Below are 20187 nucleotides of genomic sequence, written 5' to 3'. Positions count from 1 at the left end.
TCAAATTTCTTCATAAAATTTTCGCCAAAATACATTCTACTACGTCTTTGGTAAAAATCCCACTAGGTGTATATGGATTGGTTTGTGTGAGTTATATCGTCTACAAACTATGGGACATATACTGGGATTTACGCAGCTATAGACGCTATACTGGTAATTAGGGATGCACCGATACCGAGTGTTTTCACCAGGACTGGAACTCTTCAAAATGCTCCCGACACCCGAAACCGATACTTTGCTATGATGGTACGGCTCACTGGGCCCATGGCTATGATGGTACGGCTCACTGGGCCCATGGCTATGATGGTACGGCTCACTGGGCCCATGGCTATGATGGTACGGCTCACTGGGCCCATCGCTATGATGGTACGGCTCACTGGGCCCATGGCTATGATGGTACGGCTCACTGGGCCCATGGCTATGATGGTACGGCTCAGTGGGCCCATTGCTATGATGGTACGGCTCACTGGGCCCATTGCTATGATGGTACGGCTCAGTGGGCCCATCGCTATGATGGTACAGCTCACTGGGCCCATCGCAATGATGGTACGGCTCACTGGGCCCACCGCAATGATGGTACGGCTCACTGGGCCCATCGCAATGATGGTACGGCTCACTGGGCCCATCGCTATGATGGTACGGCTCACTGGGCCCATCGCTATGATGGTACGGCTCACTGGGCCCATCGCAATGATGGTACGGCTCACTGGGCCCATGGCTATGATGGTACGGCTCACTGGGCCCATCGCTATGATGGTACGGCTCACTGGGCCCATCGCTATGATGGTACGGCTCACTGGGCCCATCGCTATGAGGGTATGGCTCACTGGGCCCATCACTATGATGGTACGGCTCACTGGGCCCATCGCTATGAGGGTATGGCTCACTGGGTCCATCGCTACGACGGTACGGCTCACTGGGCCCATCACTATGATGGTATGGCTCAATGGCCCAGAGTAAAGTCGGAGTTCCTAATGCGCATACTTTAATGACTTAATAAAGAACAGAAGACGATGGACCAGTATTACAGCCAGGGAGAGGTCATGGAGCCCCCACCCAATCAGGGCACTGAGACTGTCAGTATTACACAACGGGGGAGATTTACTATAATTGGAGAGTGCAAACTCTGCATGGGAGCCAATCAGCTTCTACCTTCAGATTGATCAATGAAGCTTTGACAATAAAAGCTGGAAGCGGATTGGTTACTATGCAGAGCTGTGGCAGATTTTGCATTCTCCTCCCATAATATCCCCCTCGTGTGTTTGGTCTCTTACAGGAGCTGCGCTGTCTCTGTGCCCTCCTATATACTAATAAGGGAGAAGAGGGGTCTCTTACCAGGGAGGGATGCGGGGAACCCCCTCAAGCTGCTGCAGGTTGAAGGCATGCTTGGACACCTGTCTGACCTCTCCATCCCACGCCTGGATTTCCTGTTTGCGGGAGGCGGAGTCTGCAGCCAGGATGGCGTCTATGGCAGAGGATACCTAGAAAAGGCGGGAATACAACATCAAACATGGAGAGACGGCCATTTTATTTTTAACATTTGAACTAGATCACCTTAAAGTGATTGGTTACATTTCCCGCTTTCTGACATTTGTTGTTTACGAAGTTAAATTCAGAATTTCTTGTTAGAAAATGACTTAGAACCCCCAAACATTATTTTTTTTATCTGAGATCCCAGAGAATAAAATGGAGATCATTACAATTCTTTATGTCACACCGTATTTGGGCAGCGGTCTTACAAACACAATTTTTTGGAAAAAATATACTGTTAAATTAAATATAAAAATAAAAGAAAGTTAGCCCAATTTTTTTCTATAATGTGAAAGTTGATGTTACGCGGAGTAAATAGATCCCCAACATGTCACGCTTCAAATATGCGCACACTCGCGGAATGGTGACAAACATTGGTGCTTAAAAATCCCCATAGGTGACGCTTTTAAAATTTCTACAGGTTACCAGTTTAGAGTTACAGAGGAGGTCGGGGGATGGAATTATTTCTCTCACTCTAACGATCGCCCCGATACCTCACATGTGTGGTTTGAACTAGTGATCGACCAATATCTTTTTTTTTTTTTAATGCTGATATTGATATTTTGGTCATCAGATATCGATATTGGCCGATATTTTCAGACATGTAAAAAAATAATTTTTTTCTCTACAGGTACTTTTGTGGAGGCATCTGGGGGTCTAAAAGATCCCAAACTCCTCCTCTGCACCGAAAAACATTCATAAACGCCAAGTTTGGCTGTTTTGAATGCTGTCAGTTGTTTGAATTCGGCGCCGCTTCCGGGTTTTTTATTCGGCGGTGGTGGCGGTAGCATGCCCAGGTCTCAAGGTGGGACGGGAGACCTGGGTGAGCAGCGGAAGGCGGCGGGAGGGGGGGGGGGGGAATGACGTCCCCTCCCGCTCCTTGTAATGACAGCCGAGCGACTTCTCAGTCTCATCAGTTGTCATTACAAGACAGCCGACCGTCTGCTATGGATGCCGGTTCCGGAGTGATTCCTCTATCTGCAGCCATCACTCCGGTACAACACTTTCCTGAAATATCGGCAATATTGGTAATCTCCGGGGCCGATTCCCATATATCGGGGGAAGTGCAGATCGGCCCCCAATAGATCGGTGTTGCCGATAATTAGTCGATTCCTAGTTTGAACACCGTTTACATATGTGTTCGCTTCTGTGCGTTCGCTCGGACAGACGAGGCGCTTTACATTTCTTTTTTTTCCTATTTATTTTATCTTTTATTTTTACACCTCTCCTGTGATCCCGCGGTGAATCGGTCTCTGGGAACCCTTTTATGAGAAATAGGACCGCCCGCTGTGTAAGAAAATACCAGGGTTATGGCTGCCATAACGCCGGTATTTAACATCAAAGTAGCGACGTAAAACTGCGGTGGGCGGTCCACAAGGGGTTAATAAAAAAACAAAACCAGCTTAAGTGGGGCACATTAACCCCCCAACCACCATCAGTGACCCCGCTTCGCCATTTGAAAAGTGTGAAGCCGGTAATGTTAGAGCTCGCCTTGCCTCCTACATACAGGATTCTTATTGGGCCAGTACTATGATGGGTTCTCTGGCTGGCCAATAGCAATGCGTATGATATGGAGGGGGGGGGGGGGGCAGCACTACCAGGGAAGTAAATACAAAACATTGTTTGTGGAACTTTCAGGCAATAATGGGATTTTATGGAACCAAAGACACGACAATCGAATATCGGATTTATTACAAGATCGATAAAATAATCATCACACCCAACAGTCTAAAACATAGAAAAATAACTCCTCCCAAAAATACTGCATAGCACCCCCACTATGACAAGGAGGTCAGAGGTGAATCCATCCCAGAGTACTCAACATGTTTTGTGGGGTTATCCGTAGATATCTGACAAAAGTAAGTACACCCCTCCCATGTGACAACACTGAAGAAATGAGACTTTGCTACAATGTAAAGTAGTGAGTGTACAGCTTGTATAACAGTGTAAATTTACTGTCCCCTCAAAATAACTCAACACACAGCCATTAATGTCTAAACCGCTGGCAACAAAAGTCAGTACACCCCTAAGTGACAATCTCCAAATTGGGCCCAATTAGCCATTTTCCCTCCCCGGTGTCATGTGACTCGTTAGTGTTACAAGGTCTCAGGTGTGAATGGGGGGCAGGTGTGTTACATTTGGTGTTATCGCTCTCACTCTCTCATACTTGAAAAGATAGAATGGGAGGGGTGTACTTAGTTTTGTGAGACACTGTCTGTATATATATATATACACACACACACACACACACTTGCAGCTGTGCAGCAGGGTCACCCTGAATAGCTGCAATCAGACAGCAATAGATGAGTATAGAGGAGTATAGAGGAGTATAGAGGAGTATAGAGGAGTATAGAGGAGTATAGAGGAGTATAGAGGAGTATAGAGGAGTATAGAGGAGTATAGATTATAGAGGAGTATAGTGATGATCTGTTGCTGCAGGGACAGAGCTGGAATATTCCATGATGTACATTGTGCTGCTAGAAGGACTCCTATAGAATCCTGTGTATAAAGACGGGGGGGGGGGGGGAGCACTGACAGCCGGTAGTTGCAGCCCACATTGCTGGTGAAGGTCACAGCACAGATGCCGGCGTACATGTTTATGGGTTTATGGGTTTATGGGTTGATGGAAAAGCAAACATCACAAATACAAGTAAAATGTACTTACTGGACACAGCTACAGTTCCCCCTTTACATCACTCATCCCATCCCTGCGTCATTCTATCAATATGTGAAAGGGAACACCCCCCCACCCCCGCCCGGTCCACACACACACCTCGCATTACCCACCCGGTCCCTGACCATCTCCGGCACCGCTGACAGCTCCTCCCTCTGGATCTCCAGGAACTCGGGAAGAATGACCAGCTTCAGTTCTTCATCGTATTCATACTGCTCATCGGTCATATCAAATCCGCCCTCCATCCCTACAGAGACACAGAGAAAAGGGGGGGGGGGGGTCACATGACCAGCAAAAGATCAGAAACACAACACAGAGTCAGCACAGAGACAGCACAACACAGAGACAGCACAACACAGAGACAACACAGAGACAGCACAGCACAGAGACAGCACAGCACAGAGACAACACAGAGACAGCACAGCACAGAGACAGCACAGCACAGAGACAGCACAACACAGAGACAGCACAGAGACAGCACAGCACAGAGACAGCACAGCACAGAGACAGCACAGCACAGAGACAGCACAGCACAGAGACAGCACAGCACAGAGACAGCACAGCACAGAGACAGCACAGAGACAGCACAGCACAGAGACAGCACAGCACAGAGACAGCACAACACAGAGACAGCACAGAGACAGAGACAGCACAGAGACAGCACAGAGACAGCACAGAGACAGCACAGAGACAGCACAGAGACAGCACAGCACAGAGACAGCACAACACAGAGACAGCACAACACAGAGACAGCACAACACAGAGACAGCACAGAGACAGCACAGAGACAGCACAGAGACAGCACAGAGACAGCACAGAGACAGCACAGAGACAGCACAGAGACAGCACAGCACAGAGACAGCACAGCACAGAGACAGCACAACACAGAGACAGCACAACACAGAGACAGCACAACACAGAGACAGCACAACACAGAGACAGCACAACACAGAGACAGCACAACACAGAGACAGCACAACACAGAGACAGCACAACACAGAGACAGCACAACACAGAGACAGCACAGAGACAGCACAGAGACAGCACAGAGACAGCACAGAGACAGCACAGAGACAGCACAGAGACAGCACAGAGACAGCACAGAGACAGCACAGAGACAGCACAGAGACAGCACAGCACAGAGACAGCACAGCACAGAGACAGCACAGCACAGAGACAGCACAGCACAGAGACAGCACAGCACAGAGACAGCACAGCACAGAGACAGCACAGAGACAGCACAGCACAGAGACAGCACAACACAGAGACAGCACAGCACAGAGACAGCACAACACAGAGACAGCACAGAGACAGAGACAGCACAGAGACAGCACAGAGACAGCACAGAGACAGCACAGAGACAGCACAGAGACAGCACAGCACAGAGACAGCACAACACAGAGACAGCACAACACAGAGACAGCACAACACAGAGACAGCACAGAGACAGCACAGAGACAGCACAGAGACAGCACAGAGACAGCACAGAGACAGCACAGAGACAGCACAGAGACAGCACAGCACAGAGACAGCACAGCACAGAGACAGCACAACACAGAGACAGCACAACACAGAGACAGCACAACACAGAGACAGCACAACACAGAGACAGCACAACACAGAGACAGCACAACACAGAGACAGCACAACACAGAGACAGCACAGAGACAGCACAGAGACAGCACAGAGACAGCACAGAGACAGCACAGAGACAGCACAGAGACAGCACAGAGACAGCACAGAGACAGCACAGCACAGCACAGAGACAGCACAGCACAGAGACAGCACAGCACAGAGACAGCACAGCACAGAGACAGCACAGCACAGAGACAGCACAGCACAGAGACAGCACAGCACAGAGACAGCACAGAGACAGCACAGCACAGAGACAGCACAACACAGAGACAGCACATTTTTCCCCCCACATATTTTCAGGTTTAACCCTTTCGCTGCCGGAGCCAATTTTGCAATTTTTTTTCACACATTTAAAAAAATAATTTTAGGCCTGAAGACCCCCAAACAGGACATTTCCATAGGAAAGCAGAGACCCGGCAGAATAAAACGCTGGTAGATACAATTGTTTATATCACAGGATATTTGTATGATGGTCTCTGTAAGAAATACACTTCGGTACTCACAGCCGGCACATTAAAGCGAAGTTCCAGTCCCCAAACCAAACTTTTTATAAACTTCACTGTCATTTGATCATTTTATTTTAGGTCACATTCATCCGCTGTCTGTAGTGAATTCCTTTCTGATTCAGTTTAACCTTCATCTCAGAAGCTGGCGGGGTTCACTGTGGGCATCTGAAGCCGTCTGCTATCTATTTCCAGGATTAGATGAATAAATTGATGTTTTGCGCAACCAATACAGCAGCACAATACGAGCGCAACAAAATTAAGAGGCCGTGTGCCGCATCCTTAATCGGTATATCGAATCGTTGGGAGAAGTTGAATGGACTTTAAAGGCACAAATAAGGGTGAAGTAAAAAACTTTTTTATTGATTGACATATAAAAACAAAGGGAAAGCCCCTAACAAAAGGGGAATCCTTATCTGTACACAATATACATAAAAAGCACCAAAATGTACCTAGACAAGAAGACATATGTGTATATCAATAGTAAAATGAGTAATTGCATAACACATGAGACATGGGGGTATCAGAGTCCTATACATTACATCCTACAAGGTAGTGCCAGGAAAATGACGCTATATGGGTCGTGGAGTGTAGTTGGTACAGCCCTGAGATGAGGGATAGTTCATGTAGTCCGATGCCCTACATGTTTCTCTTGAGGAGTCAAGCTTCTTCTGGAGCTGCTGGTATACAGACTCCCTGTAGAGACAAATAGTAATTCACAATGGCCGATGTATTTTGGCACAAAAGGTATATAGATCATAAATGATAACGGGGGGGGGGGGGGGGGTCGGCTGTAGTGAGTCTATCAGCTGGTATCACTCCAGACAAAATAAGCGAGATATATGTCAACTTAGGACAGATACCGATGGTTGTGACCCCCTGGAGGCAACAGGTCAGAGTTCGGGTCCTTTCACACGGCCGCTCCGCTTGTCCGCAAATCATTCTATTTTTTTGCGGACATAATGTAAGTGAATGGCACTGCGGATGTCAGAGGAATACCATCCGCTGACATCCGATTTTCCTCCTTTCAGTTCTGTTCCGTTTTTTGGAACGGAACACAACCATATTTTTCCTCCATTCAAAAAATGTAAAGGAAGGAAAATCGGATGTCAGCGGTGACATCCGCAATCCCCATAGACTTACATTATGTCTGCATATCATCCGCAAACGGATGGGATGATATGCGGGCACACGGAGCGGGTGACAGAAATGTCATCCACTCCATGGAAAAAACAAAAAAAAGTCCCGCAGCGGAGTTCTCACACGGAGCGGCCGTCTGAAAGAGCCCTAAATATGGCACAAATGTGTCCAAGATGTGGGGAGTCCCTCAGAGAAGAGATATCAAAACATCGGACAGCGGACCAATTCCCCCGGATGGGGATAAACCACCAGTAGCTCCAGAAGAAGCTCAATTCCTCAAGAGAAACATGTAGGGCATCGGACTACATGAACTATCCCTCATCTCAGGACTGTACCAACTACACTCCACGACCCATATAGCGTCATTTTCCTGGCACTACCTTGTAGGATGTAATGTATAGTATCCTGATACCACCATGTCTCATGTGTTATGCAATTACTCATTTTACTATTGATATACACATATGTCTTATTGTCTAGGTACATTTTGCTGCTTTTTATGTATATTGTGTACAGATAAGGATTCCCCTTTTGTTAGGGGCTTTCCCTTTGTTTTTATATGTCAATCAATAAAAAAGTTTTTTACTTCACCCTTATTTGTGCCTTTAAAGTCCATTCAACTTCTCCCAACGATTCGATATTTCCAGGATTATGTGCAGCCGGCTACCCAGCATGCACCTCCCTTTCTCACACCTGCGCAGTAATGTCACCGTGTGGCGCTCCTTCCTCCTGACACATTGCCATAGTAATGGCAGCGTCGGCTGAAGTTTCCTCCCCGTTACTATAGCAACATATCAATCATGACATCCTGGTCCTCCCTTGTGTGTCATTTCCAGTCTGGAAATAATGTGAGATTTCCTCACTAGACGATTCACAAGAATTCCTGGGATACATGACACCGCTATCCCAGGGGCCCTTACAAATCACCCAGTGACCCCCATCGCCCAGTGACCTCCATCGCCCAGTGACCCCCATCGCCCAGTGACCCCCATCGCCCAGTGACCCCCATCGCCCAGTGACCCCATCGCCCAGTGACCCTCATCGCCCAGTGACCCCATCGCCATTTGGAAAAGCGCTTGTAATGCTTAAACCACACATTAAAAGAAGAAAAAAAAAATGGGTGGAACTCCGCTTTAAATATAAAAGATGAGGATGCAGAACGATACCCAAACATGTCAACGGAGCCGATGCTTCCTTTATAGTTCCGGCTCCATCGACAGGCGGAGGGATATCAAATGTACTCCGCCTCCGCCTGTGACCGGAGAGACACAGGAAGCATCGGCTCTGCTCTCTACTGCAACCGCATCCTTCCTCCAGCCGCCCAGCAGTAGCCGCCCAGCAGTAACCGCCCAGCAGTAGCCGCCCAGCAGTAGCCGCCCAGCAGTAGCCGCCCCTGGAATGACAGCCAGGGGGACAGCGTCAGCCAGAGATACCTGCAGAAATCCTGAGGAAGAAGATTGAGGTCAGTTGAGGTGTGAAAGCAGCCTCAGGCCCCTTTCATGCTATCAATGCGATTGGGTCAGCCTGGATCCAATCTGACCCTCCATTCACCTCTATAGAGCGTCAGATCTGAATGGATCTGTGTCCCCTTACACTCACCTATCTCCAATCCGATGCACTTCAAAAAACAGCAGGAGATCGGTCCCCTCTGTCTGGGCGGATCGGAGGGCCCATAGAGTAGAGCGGGCTGTGTCTGTGTCTGCTCTGCATATGCTGAGTGGACACAGACCTGTCATCTGCCCCCTCCGCTCACTGTGGCCCGCAACCGGTCACCAAGTCGCTAAAGTGGCCCTCACTCCTAAAAAGGTTGGGCACCCCCCAATGGGGTCCTGGATGGAGCGGTGCGCTGGAGAAGCCTTCCCCCCTTAGTTTCGCTGTGGTGTGTGGGGGAGGGAAGGAGTCCCGGATGGAGCGGTGCGCTGGAGCAGCCTTCCCCCCTAGTTTTGCAGCGGAGTTCAGCTTTAAATCTTTTATAACAAAACACAGACAGAATGTCTTTAGATAAAGAGGCCACAGACAGCCAATAGCTACCAATAGCCAGCCGGGTCGGCTTCTTGCGGGGGGGATCCCCAATGATGGTGGTGGGGTCCTCGGATTTCTGTAAAAATTAAAAAAATATTGTTAAAGGGAAAATACGATGGATTTGATTATTTTTTTCTATTATAACCGGGAGTAAAAAAAAAAAAAGAATTATACAAACATACAGTATATGACAAAAGTGAGTACACCCCTAAGTGACAATCTCCAAATTGGGCCCAATTAGCTATTTTCCCTCCCCGGTGTCATGTGACTCGTTAGTGTTAGAAGGTCTCAGGTGTGAATGGGGGGCAGGTGTGTTACATTTGGTGTTATCGCTCTCACTCTCTCATACTGGTCACTGGAAGTTCAGCATGGCATCTCATGGCAAAGAACTCTCTGAGGATCTGAAAAAAAGAATTGTTGCTCTACATAAAGATGGCCTAGGCTATAAGAAGATTGCCAAGACCCTGAAACTGAGCTGCAGCACGGTGGCCAAGACCATACAGCGGTATAACAGGACAGGTTCCTCTCAGAACAGGCCTCACCATGGTCCACCAAAGAAGTTGAGTGCCGTGCTCAGCGTCATATCCAGAGGATACTCAAGATGGCTGCAGCTAGAAATGCTAGGGGGGTGCGGGCCGGATCCCATCTATGGGGGGGTGCGGGCCGGATCCCATCTATGGGGGGGTGCGGGCTGGATCCCATCTATGGGGGGGTGCGGGCCGGATCCCATCTATGGGGGGGTGCGGGCCGGATCCCATCTATGGGGGGGTGCGGGGGGGATCCCATCTATGGGGGGGTGCGGGCCGGGTCCCATCTATGGGGGGGTGCGGGCCGGATCCCATCTATGGGGGGGTGCGGGCCGGATCCCATCTATGGGGGGTGCGGGCCGGGTCCCATCTTTGGGGGGGTGCGGGCCGGATCCCATCTATGGGGGGGTGCGGGCCGGATCCCATCTATGGGGGGGTGCGGGCCGGATCCCATCTATGGGGGGGTGCGGGCCGGATCCCATCTATGGGGGGGTGCGGGCCGGATCCCATCTATGGGGGGGTGCGGGGGGGATCCCATCTATGGGGGGTGCGGGCCGGATCCCATCTATGGGGGGTGCGGGCCGGGTCCCATCTTTGGGGGGGTGCGGGCCGGATCCCATCTATGGGGGGGTGCGGGCCGGATCCCATCTATGGGGGGTGCGGGCCGGGTCCCATCTATGGGGGGTGCGGGGGGGATCCCATCTATGGGGGGGTGCGGGGGGGATCCCATCTATGGGGGGTGCGGGCCGGGTCCCATCTTTGGGGGGGTGCGGGCCGGATCCCATCTATGGGGGGGTGCGGGCCGGATCCCATCTATGGGGGGTGCGGGCCGGGTCCCATCTATGGGGGGTGCGGGGGGGATCCCATCTATGGGGGGTGCAGGCACTGGAAGTGATCTGCAATGTCCTGTGTTGTCACAATGAAGGTATTCCCGATGATTTCCATCCCCCGCTCATCTCTCACAGAGAAGGAAATGAAATGAGAAAACAACGCGTTTCATTTAATATAAAAAGCTGATAAGACAGAAGAGGCGGGGGAGGGGAACTCTTACCGGTTTGGGGGTTCTCTTGAGGTGCAGGAAGGCCCTCTGACCGGTTTTGTTGAAGTGCCGTTCTACATAAGATCTTCCGAATCCCAGGAAAGTGTTCATACAGATGTACAGACCGCCGTCCGATTCCTACAACACGGGACAAGAGAGTCATTATCACTCCAATACGCCCCCTACTGGGAGGGTCTATGAGGAAGATGACCCCTCCCCTCCTTCCCTAATCCCACCCACATTTCCCCCAGCAGGTCTGTAACACTATAACAGAGGTGGGGGGGGGGGGGGACACTGGAAGAGCCCTCGCAGTACTCCGAGGTGCAGCGGAGGAAACTTTGTTTCATTTCATTAATTTCTAACCAATTTCAAATTTTCAGAAGAATTAATTCTGTATAAAGAAAAGCTGGATATTATGGAGGGGGCCGACTCATCCGCTGTCAGCGGGCTTCCTCACTGGTTGTTATGGAGGGGGCTGGGACTCATCCGCTGTCAGCGGGCTTCCTCACTGGTTGTTATGGAGGGGGCCGGGATTCATCCGCTGTCAGCGGGCTTCCTCACTGGATGTTATGGAGAGGGGCGGGACTCATCCGCTGTCAGCGGGCTTCCTCACTGGTTGTTATAGATGGGCCGGGATTCATCCGCTGTCAGCGGGCTTCCTCACTGGTTGTTATGGAGGGGGCCGGGATTCATCCGCTGTCAGCGGGCTTCCTCACTGGTTGTTATAGATGGGCCGGGATTCATCCGCTGTCAGCGGGCTTCCTCACTGGATGTTATAGATGGGCCGGGATTCATCCGCTGTCAGCGGGCTTCCTCACTGGTTGTTATAGATGGGCCGGGATTCATCCGCTGTCAGCGGGCTTCCTCACTGGATGTTATAGAGGGGCCGGGATTCATCCGCTGTCAGCGGGCTTCCTCACTGGATGTTATAGAGGGGCCGGGATTCATCCGCTGTCAGCGGGCTTCCTCACTGGTTGTTATAGATGGGCCGGGATTCATCCGCTGTCAGCGGGCTTCCTCACTGGTTGTTATAGATGGGCCGGGATTCATCCGCTGTCAGCGGGCTTCCTCACTGGATGTTATAGAGGGGCCGGGATTCATCCGCTGTCAGCGGGCTTCCTCGCTGACAGCTGGTGAGTCATCCGTTGTTAGGGACGCGGGGGACGGCCTCCCGGCTCACTCCAGAAGAACCAATCACTCTTCACACAGAACTCAAATCATTCCGAAAATTTGGAATTCCTTAGAAAATAAATGATACAAAATTCAACAAATTTCAACCAAATTCAATATTTCATTCTGGAGAATTGGAAACATCCGAATAATCAAAAATGTCTCCTGAATTTATATTCACAAATCGCACGCGTCTGCCGGAGACCTCGCTGATCCCCGATGCGATGCTCTGCCGGAGACTAGAGCTGCACGATTAATCGTATGAAAATCGCAATCTCGATTCACCCCCCCTGACGATCTAAACCTGAGATATGCTCGATTCTTTGCATAGCTATAAGGAAGCAGAGAGAACAGCTGTGAAAAAAAAAAAAAGCCTCCCACAAACGCCTATCAGCATTAAGGCTCCATTCACACCTGGGCGTTTTCAGCTCCAAAAACGCTCAAAAGAAACGCTTCCAAAACGCCCAACAAGTAAAACCCCATTAATTTAAATGGCCCCTGTTCACATCTGAGCGTTTTGCAAAACGCCTGTAGCTGAAAAAAGTACATGAGCTTCTTTTTGGGCTGATTACCAGCGTTTTTGATAGATGTCAATGAAAAACGCCTGAAAAAATCGCGGTAAAATCGCGGTAAAAATCGCGGTAAAATCGCGGTAAAAAACGCTACGCTTAAGTGTGAATGCAGCCTTAGTCTCTCAGTAACTATAAACAAAAATGATTACATTGTATCTTTTCCTTCCCTCTGCCAGGGAGAAAGGAAGTTTAACCTCTTAAAGACTGGATCTTTTTATGACATTTGTTGCTTGCAAGTTAAAATCAGTTTTTTTTGCTAGAAAAGTACTTAGAACCCCCAAACATTATATATTTTTTTAGCAGAGACCCTACAGAATAAAATGGCGATTGTTGTAATATTTTATGTCACACTGTATTTGCGCAGCAGTCTTTCAAACGCAATTAATAAACTTTAATGAATAAAAAAAAAAAACGTAACAGTAAAGTTATCCCAATTTTTTTTTTGTTACACAGAGAATCGTGAGAGAATCGTGATCTTTATTCCAAGCTAAAAAATCGGGATTCTCATTTTGGCCAGAATCGTGCAGCTCTACCGGAGACCACGCTAATCCCAGGTGCAATGCTCTGCCGGAGACCTCGCTGATCCCGGGTGCAATGCTCTGCCGGAGACCTCGCTGATCCCGGGTGCAATGCTCTGCCGGAGACCTCGCTAATCCCAGGTGCAATGTTCTGCCGGAGACCTCGCTGATCCCCGGTGCAATGCTCTGCCGGATAACTCGCTGATCCCGGGTGCAATGCTCTGCCGGAGACCTCGCTGATCCCCGGTGCGATGCTCTGCCGGATAACTCGCTGATCCCGGGTGCGATGCTCTGCCGGAGACCTCGCTGATCCCGGGTGCAATGCTCTGCCGGAGACCTCGCTGATCCCGGGTGCAATGCTCTGCCGGAGACCTCGCTAATCCCAGGTGCAATGTTCTGCCGGAGACCTCGCTGATCCCCGGTGCAATGCTCTGCCGGATAACTCGCTGATCCCGGGTGCAATGCTCTGCCGGAGACCTCGCTGATCCCCGGTGCGATGCTCTGCCGGATAACTCGCTGATCCCGGGTGCGATGCTCTGCCGGAGACCTCGCTGATCCCGGGTGCAATGCTCTGCCGGAGACCTCGCTGATCCCGGGTGCAATGCTCTGCCGGAGACCTCGATGATCCCCGGTGCAATGCTCTGCCGGATAACTCGCTGATCCCCGGTGCGATCATCTGCAGGCTTCATTATAAAGACTCATCAATGCCCAATCATGTGATCAGTGAAGCTGCTAAACGCGGATCTTTCATTTCATCCTCAGGAGTTATCACATGATCTCCGCCTCACAACTTCACCAATCAGAGAAGCTCTGCCGGAGCCGCCTCCCAACATCAGATCACCGACCCCCGAATATTACCGCCCCCACTGGTCATGTGACCGCACTCCACACAGACTATTGTTCAGCTGTGACCCCCCTCCCCATAAATACTTCTATCATAGCGCTGCTCAACTATCTTCATATCATCAACTGCCCCCCCCCCCCCCGACATCACCAAAGGGCCTCACCGAGTCACAGGAGACGGTCAGAGACTGCAGACATGATACAGGAGATGGTCAGAGACTGCAGACATGATACAGGAGATGGTCAGAGACTGCAGACATGGTACAGGAGATGGTCAGAGACTGCAGACATGATACAGGAGATGGTCAGAGACTGCAGACATTATACAGGAGATGGTCAGAGACTGCAGACATGATACAGGAGATGGTCAGAGACTGCAGACATGATACAGGAGATGGTCAGAGACTGCAGACATGATACAGGAGATGGTCAGAGACTGCAGACATGATACAGGAGATGGTCAGAGACTGCGGACATGATACAGGAGATGGTCAGAGACTGCAGACATGATACTGGAGATGGTCAGAGACTGCAGACATGATACAGGAGATGGTCAGAGACTGCAGACATTATACAGGAGATGGTCAGAGACTGCAGACATTATACAGGAGATGGTCAGAGACTGCAGACATTATACAGGAGATGGTCAGAGACTGCAGACATGATACAGGAGATGGTCAGAGACTGCAGACATGATACAGGACATGATACAGGAGATGGTCAGAGACTGCAGACATGATACAAGAGATGGTCAGAGACTGCAGACATTATACAGGAGATGGTCAGAGACTGCAGACATTATACAGGAGATGGTCAGAGACTGCAGACATGATACAGGAGATGGTCAGAGACTGCAGACATGATACAGGAGATGGTCAGAGACTGCAGACATGATACAGGAGATGGTCAGAGACTGCAGACATTATACAAGAGATGGTCAGAGACTGCAGACATAATACAGGAGATGGTCAGAGACTGCAGACATGATACTGGAGATGGTCAGAGACTGAGGACATTATACAGGAGATGGTCAGAGACTGCAGACATTATACAGGAGATGGTCAGAGACTGCAGACATAATACAGGAGATGGTCAGAGACTGCAGACATGATACAGGGGATGGTCAGAGACTGCAGACATGATACTGGAGATGGTCAGAGACTGCAGACATGATACAGGAGATGGTCAGAGACTGCAGACATGATACAGGAGATGGTCAGAGACTGCAGACATTATACAGGAGATGGTCAGAGACTGCAGACATTATACAGGAGATGGTCAGAGACTGCAGACATTATACAGGAGATGGTCAGAGACTGCAGACATGATACAGGAGATGGTCAGAGACTGCAGACATGATACAAGAGATGGTCAGAGACTGCAGACATGATACAAGAGATGGTCAGAGACTGCAGACATGATACAGGAGATGGTCAGAGACTGCAGACATGATACAAGAGATGGTCAGAGACTGCAGACATGATACAGGAGATGGTCAGAGACTGCAGACATGATACAGGAGATGGTCAGAGACTGCAGACATGATACAGGAGATGGTCAGAGACTGCAGACATGATACAGGAGATGGTCAGAGACTGCAGACATGATACAGGAGATGGTCAGAGACTGCAGACATAGTACAGGAGATGGTCAGAGACTGCAGACATGATACAAGAGATGGTCAGAGACTGCAGACATGATACAGGAGATGGTCAGAGACTGCAGACATGATACAGGAGATGGTCAGAGACTGCAGACATGATACAAGAGATGGTCAGAGACTGCAGACATGATACAGGAGATGGTCAGAGACTGCAGACATTATACAGGAGATGGTCAGAGACTGCAGACATGATACAGGAGATGGTCAGAGACTGCAGACATGATACAAGAGATGGTCAGAGACTGCAGACATAGTACAGGAGATGGTCAGAGACTGCAGACATAGTACAGGAGATGGTCAGAGACTGCAGACATGATACAGGAGATGGTCAGAGACTGCAGACATGATACAAGAGATGGTCAGAGACTGCAGACATAGTACAGGAGATGGTCAGAGACTGCAGACATGATACAAGAGATGGTCAGAGACTGCAGACATGATACAGGAGATGGTCAGAGACTGCAGACATGGTACAGGAGATGGTCAGAGACTGCAGACATGATACAGGAGATGGTCAGAGACTGCAGACATTATACAGGAGATGGTCAGAGACTGCAGACATGATACAGGAGATGGTCAGAGACTGCAGACATGATACAGGAGATGGTCAGAGACTGCAGACATGATACAGGAGATGGTCAGAGACTGCAGACATGATACAGGAGATGGTCAGAGACTGCGGACATGATACAGGAGATGGTCAGAGACTGCAGACATGATACTGGAGATGGTCAGAGACTGCAGACATGATACAGGAGATGGTCAGAGACTGCAGACATTATACAGGAGATGGTCAGAGACTGCAGACATTATACAGGAGATGGTCAGAGACTGCAGACATTATACAGGAGATGGTCAGAGACTGCAGACATGATACAGGAGATGGTCAGAGACTGCAGACATGATACAGGACATGATACAGGAGATGGTCAGAGACTGCAGACATGATACAAGAGATGGTCAGAGACTGCAGACATTATACAGGAGATGGTCAGAGACTGCAGACATTATACAGGAGATGGTCAGAGACTGCAGACATGATACAGGAGATGGTCAGAGACTGCAGACATGATACAGGAGATGGTCAGAGACTGCAGACATGATACAGGAGATGGTCAGAGACTGCAGACATTATACAAGAGATGGTCAGAGACTGCAGACATAATACAGGAGATGGTCAGAGACTGCAGACATGATACTGGAGATGGTCAGAGACTGAGGACATTATACAGGAGATGGTCAGAGACTGCAGACATTATACAGGAGATGGTCAGAGACTGCAGACATAATACAGGAGATGGTCAGAGACTGCAGACATGATACAGGGGATGGTCAGAGACTGCAGACATGATACTGGAGATGGTCAGAGACTGCAGACATGATACAGGAGATGGTCAGAGACTGCAGACATGATACAGGAGATGGTCAGAGACTGCAGACATTATACAGGAGATGGTCAGAGACTGCAGACATTATACAGGAGATGGTCAGAGACTGCAGACATTATACAGGAGATGGTCAGAGACTGCAGACATGATACAGGAGATGGTCAGAGACTGCAGACATGATACAAGAGATGGTCAGAGACTGCAGACATGATACAAGAGATGGTCAGAGACTGCAGACATGATACAGGAGATGGTCAGAGACTGCAGACATGATACAAGAGATGGTCAGAGACTGCAGACATGATACAGGAGATGGTCAGAGACTGCAGACATGATACAGGAGATGGTCAGAGACTGCAGACATGATACAGGAGATGGTCAGAGACTGCAGACATGATACAGGAGATGGTCAGAGACTGCAGACATGATACAGGAGATGGTCAGAGACTGCAGACATAGTACAGGAGATGGTCAGAGACTGCAGACATGATACAAGAGATGGTCAGAGACTGCAGACATGATACAGGAGATGGTCAGAGACTGCAGACATGATACAGGAGATGGTCAGAGACTGCAGACATGATACAAGAGATGGTCAGAGACTGCAGACATGATACAGGAGATGGTCAGAGACTGCAGACATTATACAGGAGATGGTCAGAGACTGCAGACATGATACAGGAGATGGTCAGAGACTGCAGACATGATACAAGAGATGGTCAGAGACTGCAGACATAGTACAGGAGATGGTCAGAGACTGCAGACATAGTACAGGAGATGGTCAGAGACTGCAGACATGATACAGGAGATGGTCAGAGACTGCAGACATGATACAAGAGATGGTCAGAGACTGCAGACATAGTACAGGAGATGGTCAGAGACTGCAGACATGATACAAGAGATGGTCAGAGACTGCAGACATGATACAAGAGATGGTCAGAGACTGCAGACATGATACAGGGGATGGTCAGAGACTGCAGACATGATACTGGAGATGGTCAGAGACTGAGGACATGATACAGGAGATGGTCAGAGACTGCAGACATGATACAGGAGATGTTCAGAGACTGCAGACATGATACAGGAGATGGTCAGAGACTGCAGACATGATACAGGAGATGGTCAGAGACTGCAGACATGATACAGGAGATGGTCAGAGACTGCAGACATTATACAGGAGATGGTCAGAGACTGCAGACATTATACAGGAGATGGTCAGAGACTGCAGACATGATACAAGAGATGGTCAGAGACTGCAGACATGATACAAGAGATGGTCAGAGACTGCAGACATGATACAGGAGATGGTCAGAGACTGCAGACATGATACAAGAGATGGTCAGAGACTGCAGACATGATACAGGAGATGGTCAGAGACTGCAGACATGATACAGGAGATGGTCAGAGACTGCAGACATGATACAGGAGATGGTCAGAGACTGCAGACATGATACAGGAGATGGTCAGAGACTGCAGACATGATACAGGAGATGGTCAGAGACTGCAGACATAGTACAGGAGATGGTCAGAGACTGCAGACATGATACAAGAGATGGTCAGAGACTGCAGACATGATACAGGAGATGGTCAGAGACTGCAGACATGATACAGGAGATGGTCAGAGACTGCAGACATGATACAAGAGATGGTCAGAGACTGCAGACATGATACAGGAGATGGTCAGAGACTGCAGACATTATACAGGAGATGGTCAGAGACTGCAGACATGATACAGGAGATGGTCAGAGACTGCAGACATGATACAAGAGATGGTCAGAGACTGCAGACATAGTACAGGAGATGGTCAGAGACTGCAGACATAGTACAGGAGATGGTCAGAGACTGCAGACATGATACAGGAGATGGTCAGAGACTGCAGACATGATACAAGAGATGGTCAGAGACTGCAGACATAGTACAGGAGATGGTCAGAGACTGCAGACATTATACAGGAGATGGTCAGAGACTGCAGACATAGTACAGGAGATGGTCAGAGACTGCAGACATTATACAGGAGATGGTCAGAGACTGCAGACATGATACAAGAGGTGGTCAGAGACTGCAGACATGATACAAGAGGTGGTCAGAGACTGCAGACATGATACAAGAGGTGGTCAGAGACTGCAGACATGATACAGGAGATGGTCAGAGACTGCAGACATGATACAGGAGATGGTCAGAGACTGCAGACATGATACAGGAGATGGTCAGAGACTGCAGACATTATACAGGAGATGGTCAGAGACTGCAGACATGATACAGGAGATGGTCAGAGACTGCAGACATGATACAAGAGATGGTCAGAGACTGCAGACATAGTACAGGAGATGGTCAGAGACTGCAGACATAGTACAGGAGATGGTCAGAGACTGCAGACATGATACAGGAGATGGTCAGAGACTGCAGACATGATACAAGAGATGGTCAGAGACTGCAGACATAGTACAGGAGATGGTCAGAGACTGCAGACATTATACAGGAGATGGTCAGAGACTGCAGACATAGTACAGGAGATGGTCAGAGACTGCAGACATTATACAGGAGATGGTCAGAGACTGCAGACATGATACAAGAGGTGGTCAGAGACTGCAGACATGATACAAGAGGTGGTCAGAGACTGCAGACATGATACAGGAGATGGTCAGAGACTGCAGACATGATACAGGAGATGGTCAGAGATCAGTGATATAACAGAGCATTAGGGAAACACAGATGAATGTGGGCGGGGTGAAAGGTCAGGGGGCGGGGTGAAAGGTCAGGGGGCGGGGTGACAGTGTTGCGGATCTCTAGCAGTCTCTGGTGATGGATCCGGATGGTGAGAGGTCGGGGTGTCTCTTATATTCTCCAGCAGAATCCCGGATGACAACCCAGGAGCAGAACTGGAAGACGGAGAAGCGGTGTTGTCACCCATAGGAGGAAACGGCTGAACCCGGATCCCTATGGTGGGATCACCGGGGGGAGGG

The 20187-nt window shown here is 49.4% G+C and overlaps 2 protein-coding genes across 3 annotated transcripts in view; one reads left to right on the top strand and one right to left on the bottom strand.

Moving 5' to 3' along the window:
• The window catches only part of MRPL51 (mitochondrial ribosomal protein L51), a 156787-nt gene that overhangs the window by 41228 nt on the left and 95372 nt on the right, over positions 1 to 20187 (top strand). The window lies entirely within an intron of this gene.
• USP5 (ubiquitin specific peptidase 5) overlaps positions 1 to 20187 on the bottom strand; it is a 70705-nt gene that overhangs the window by 49733 nt on the left and 785 nt on the right. For both annotated transcript variants that reach the window (XM_082269157.1, XM_082269158.1), the window contains exons 2-5: positions 11083 to 11208; positions 9514 to 9580; positions 4318 to 4451; positions 1336 to 1481 (exon numbers count right to left, since the gene is read on the bottom strand). In XM_082269157.1, the coding sequence (XP_082125283.1) occupies positions 1336 to 1481; positions 4318 to 4451; positions 9514 to 9580; positions 11083 to 11208 (473 nt within the window). The remainder of the gene's footprint in view (positions 1 to 1335; positions 1482 to 4317; positions 4452 to 9513; positions 9581 to 11082; positions 11209 to 20187) is intronic.

The sequence above is a fragment of the Pelophylax lessonae genome (assembly GCF_965119305.1).
Source record: "Pelophylax lessonae genome assembly, chromosome: 9".
Classification (NCBI taxonomy): Eukaryota; Metazoa; Chordata; class Amphibia; order Anura; family Ranidae; genus Pelophylax; species Pelophylax lessonae.
This window is presented reverse-complemented; position numbering and strand designations above follow the sequence as displayed.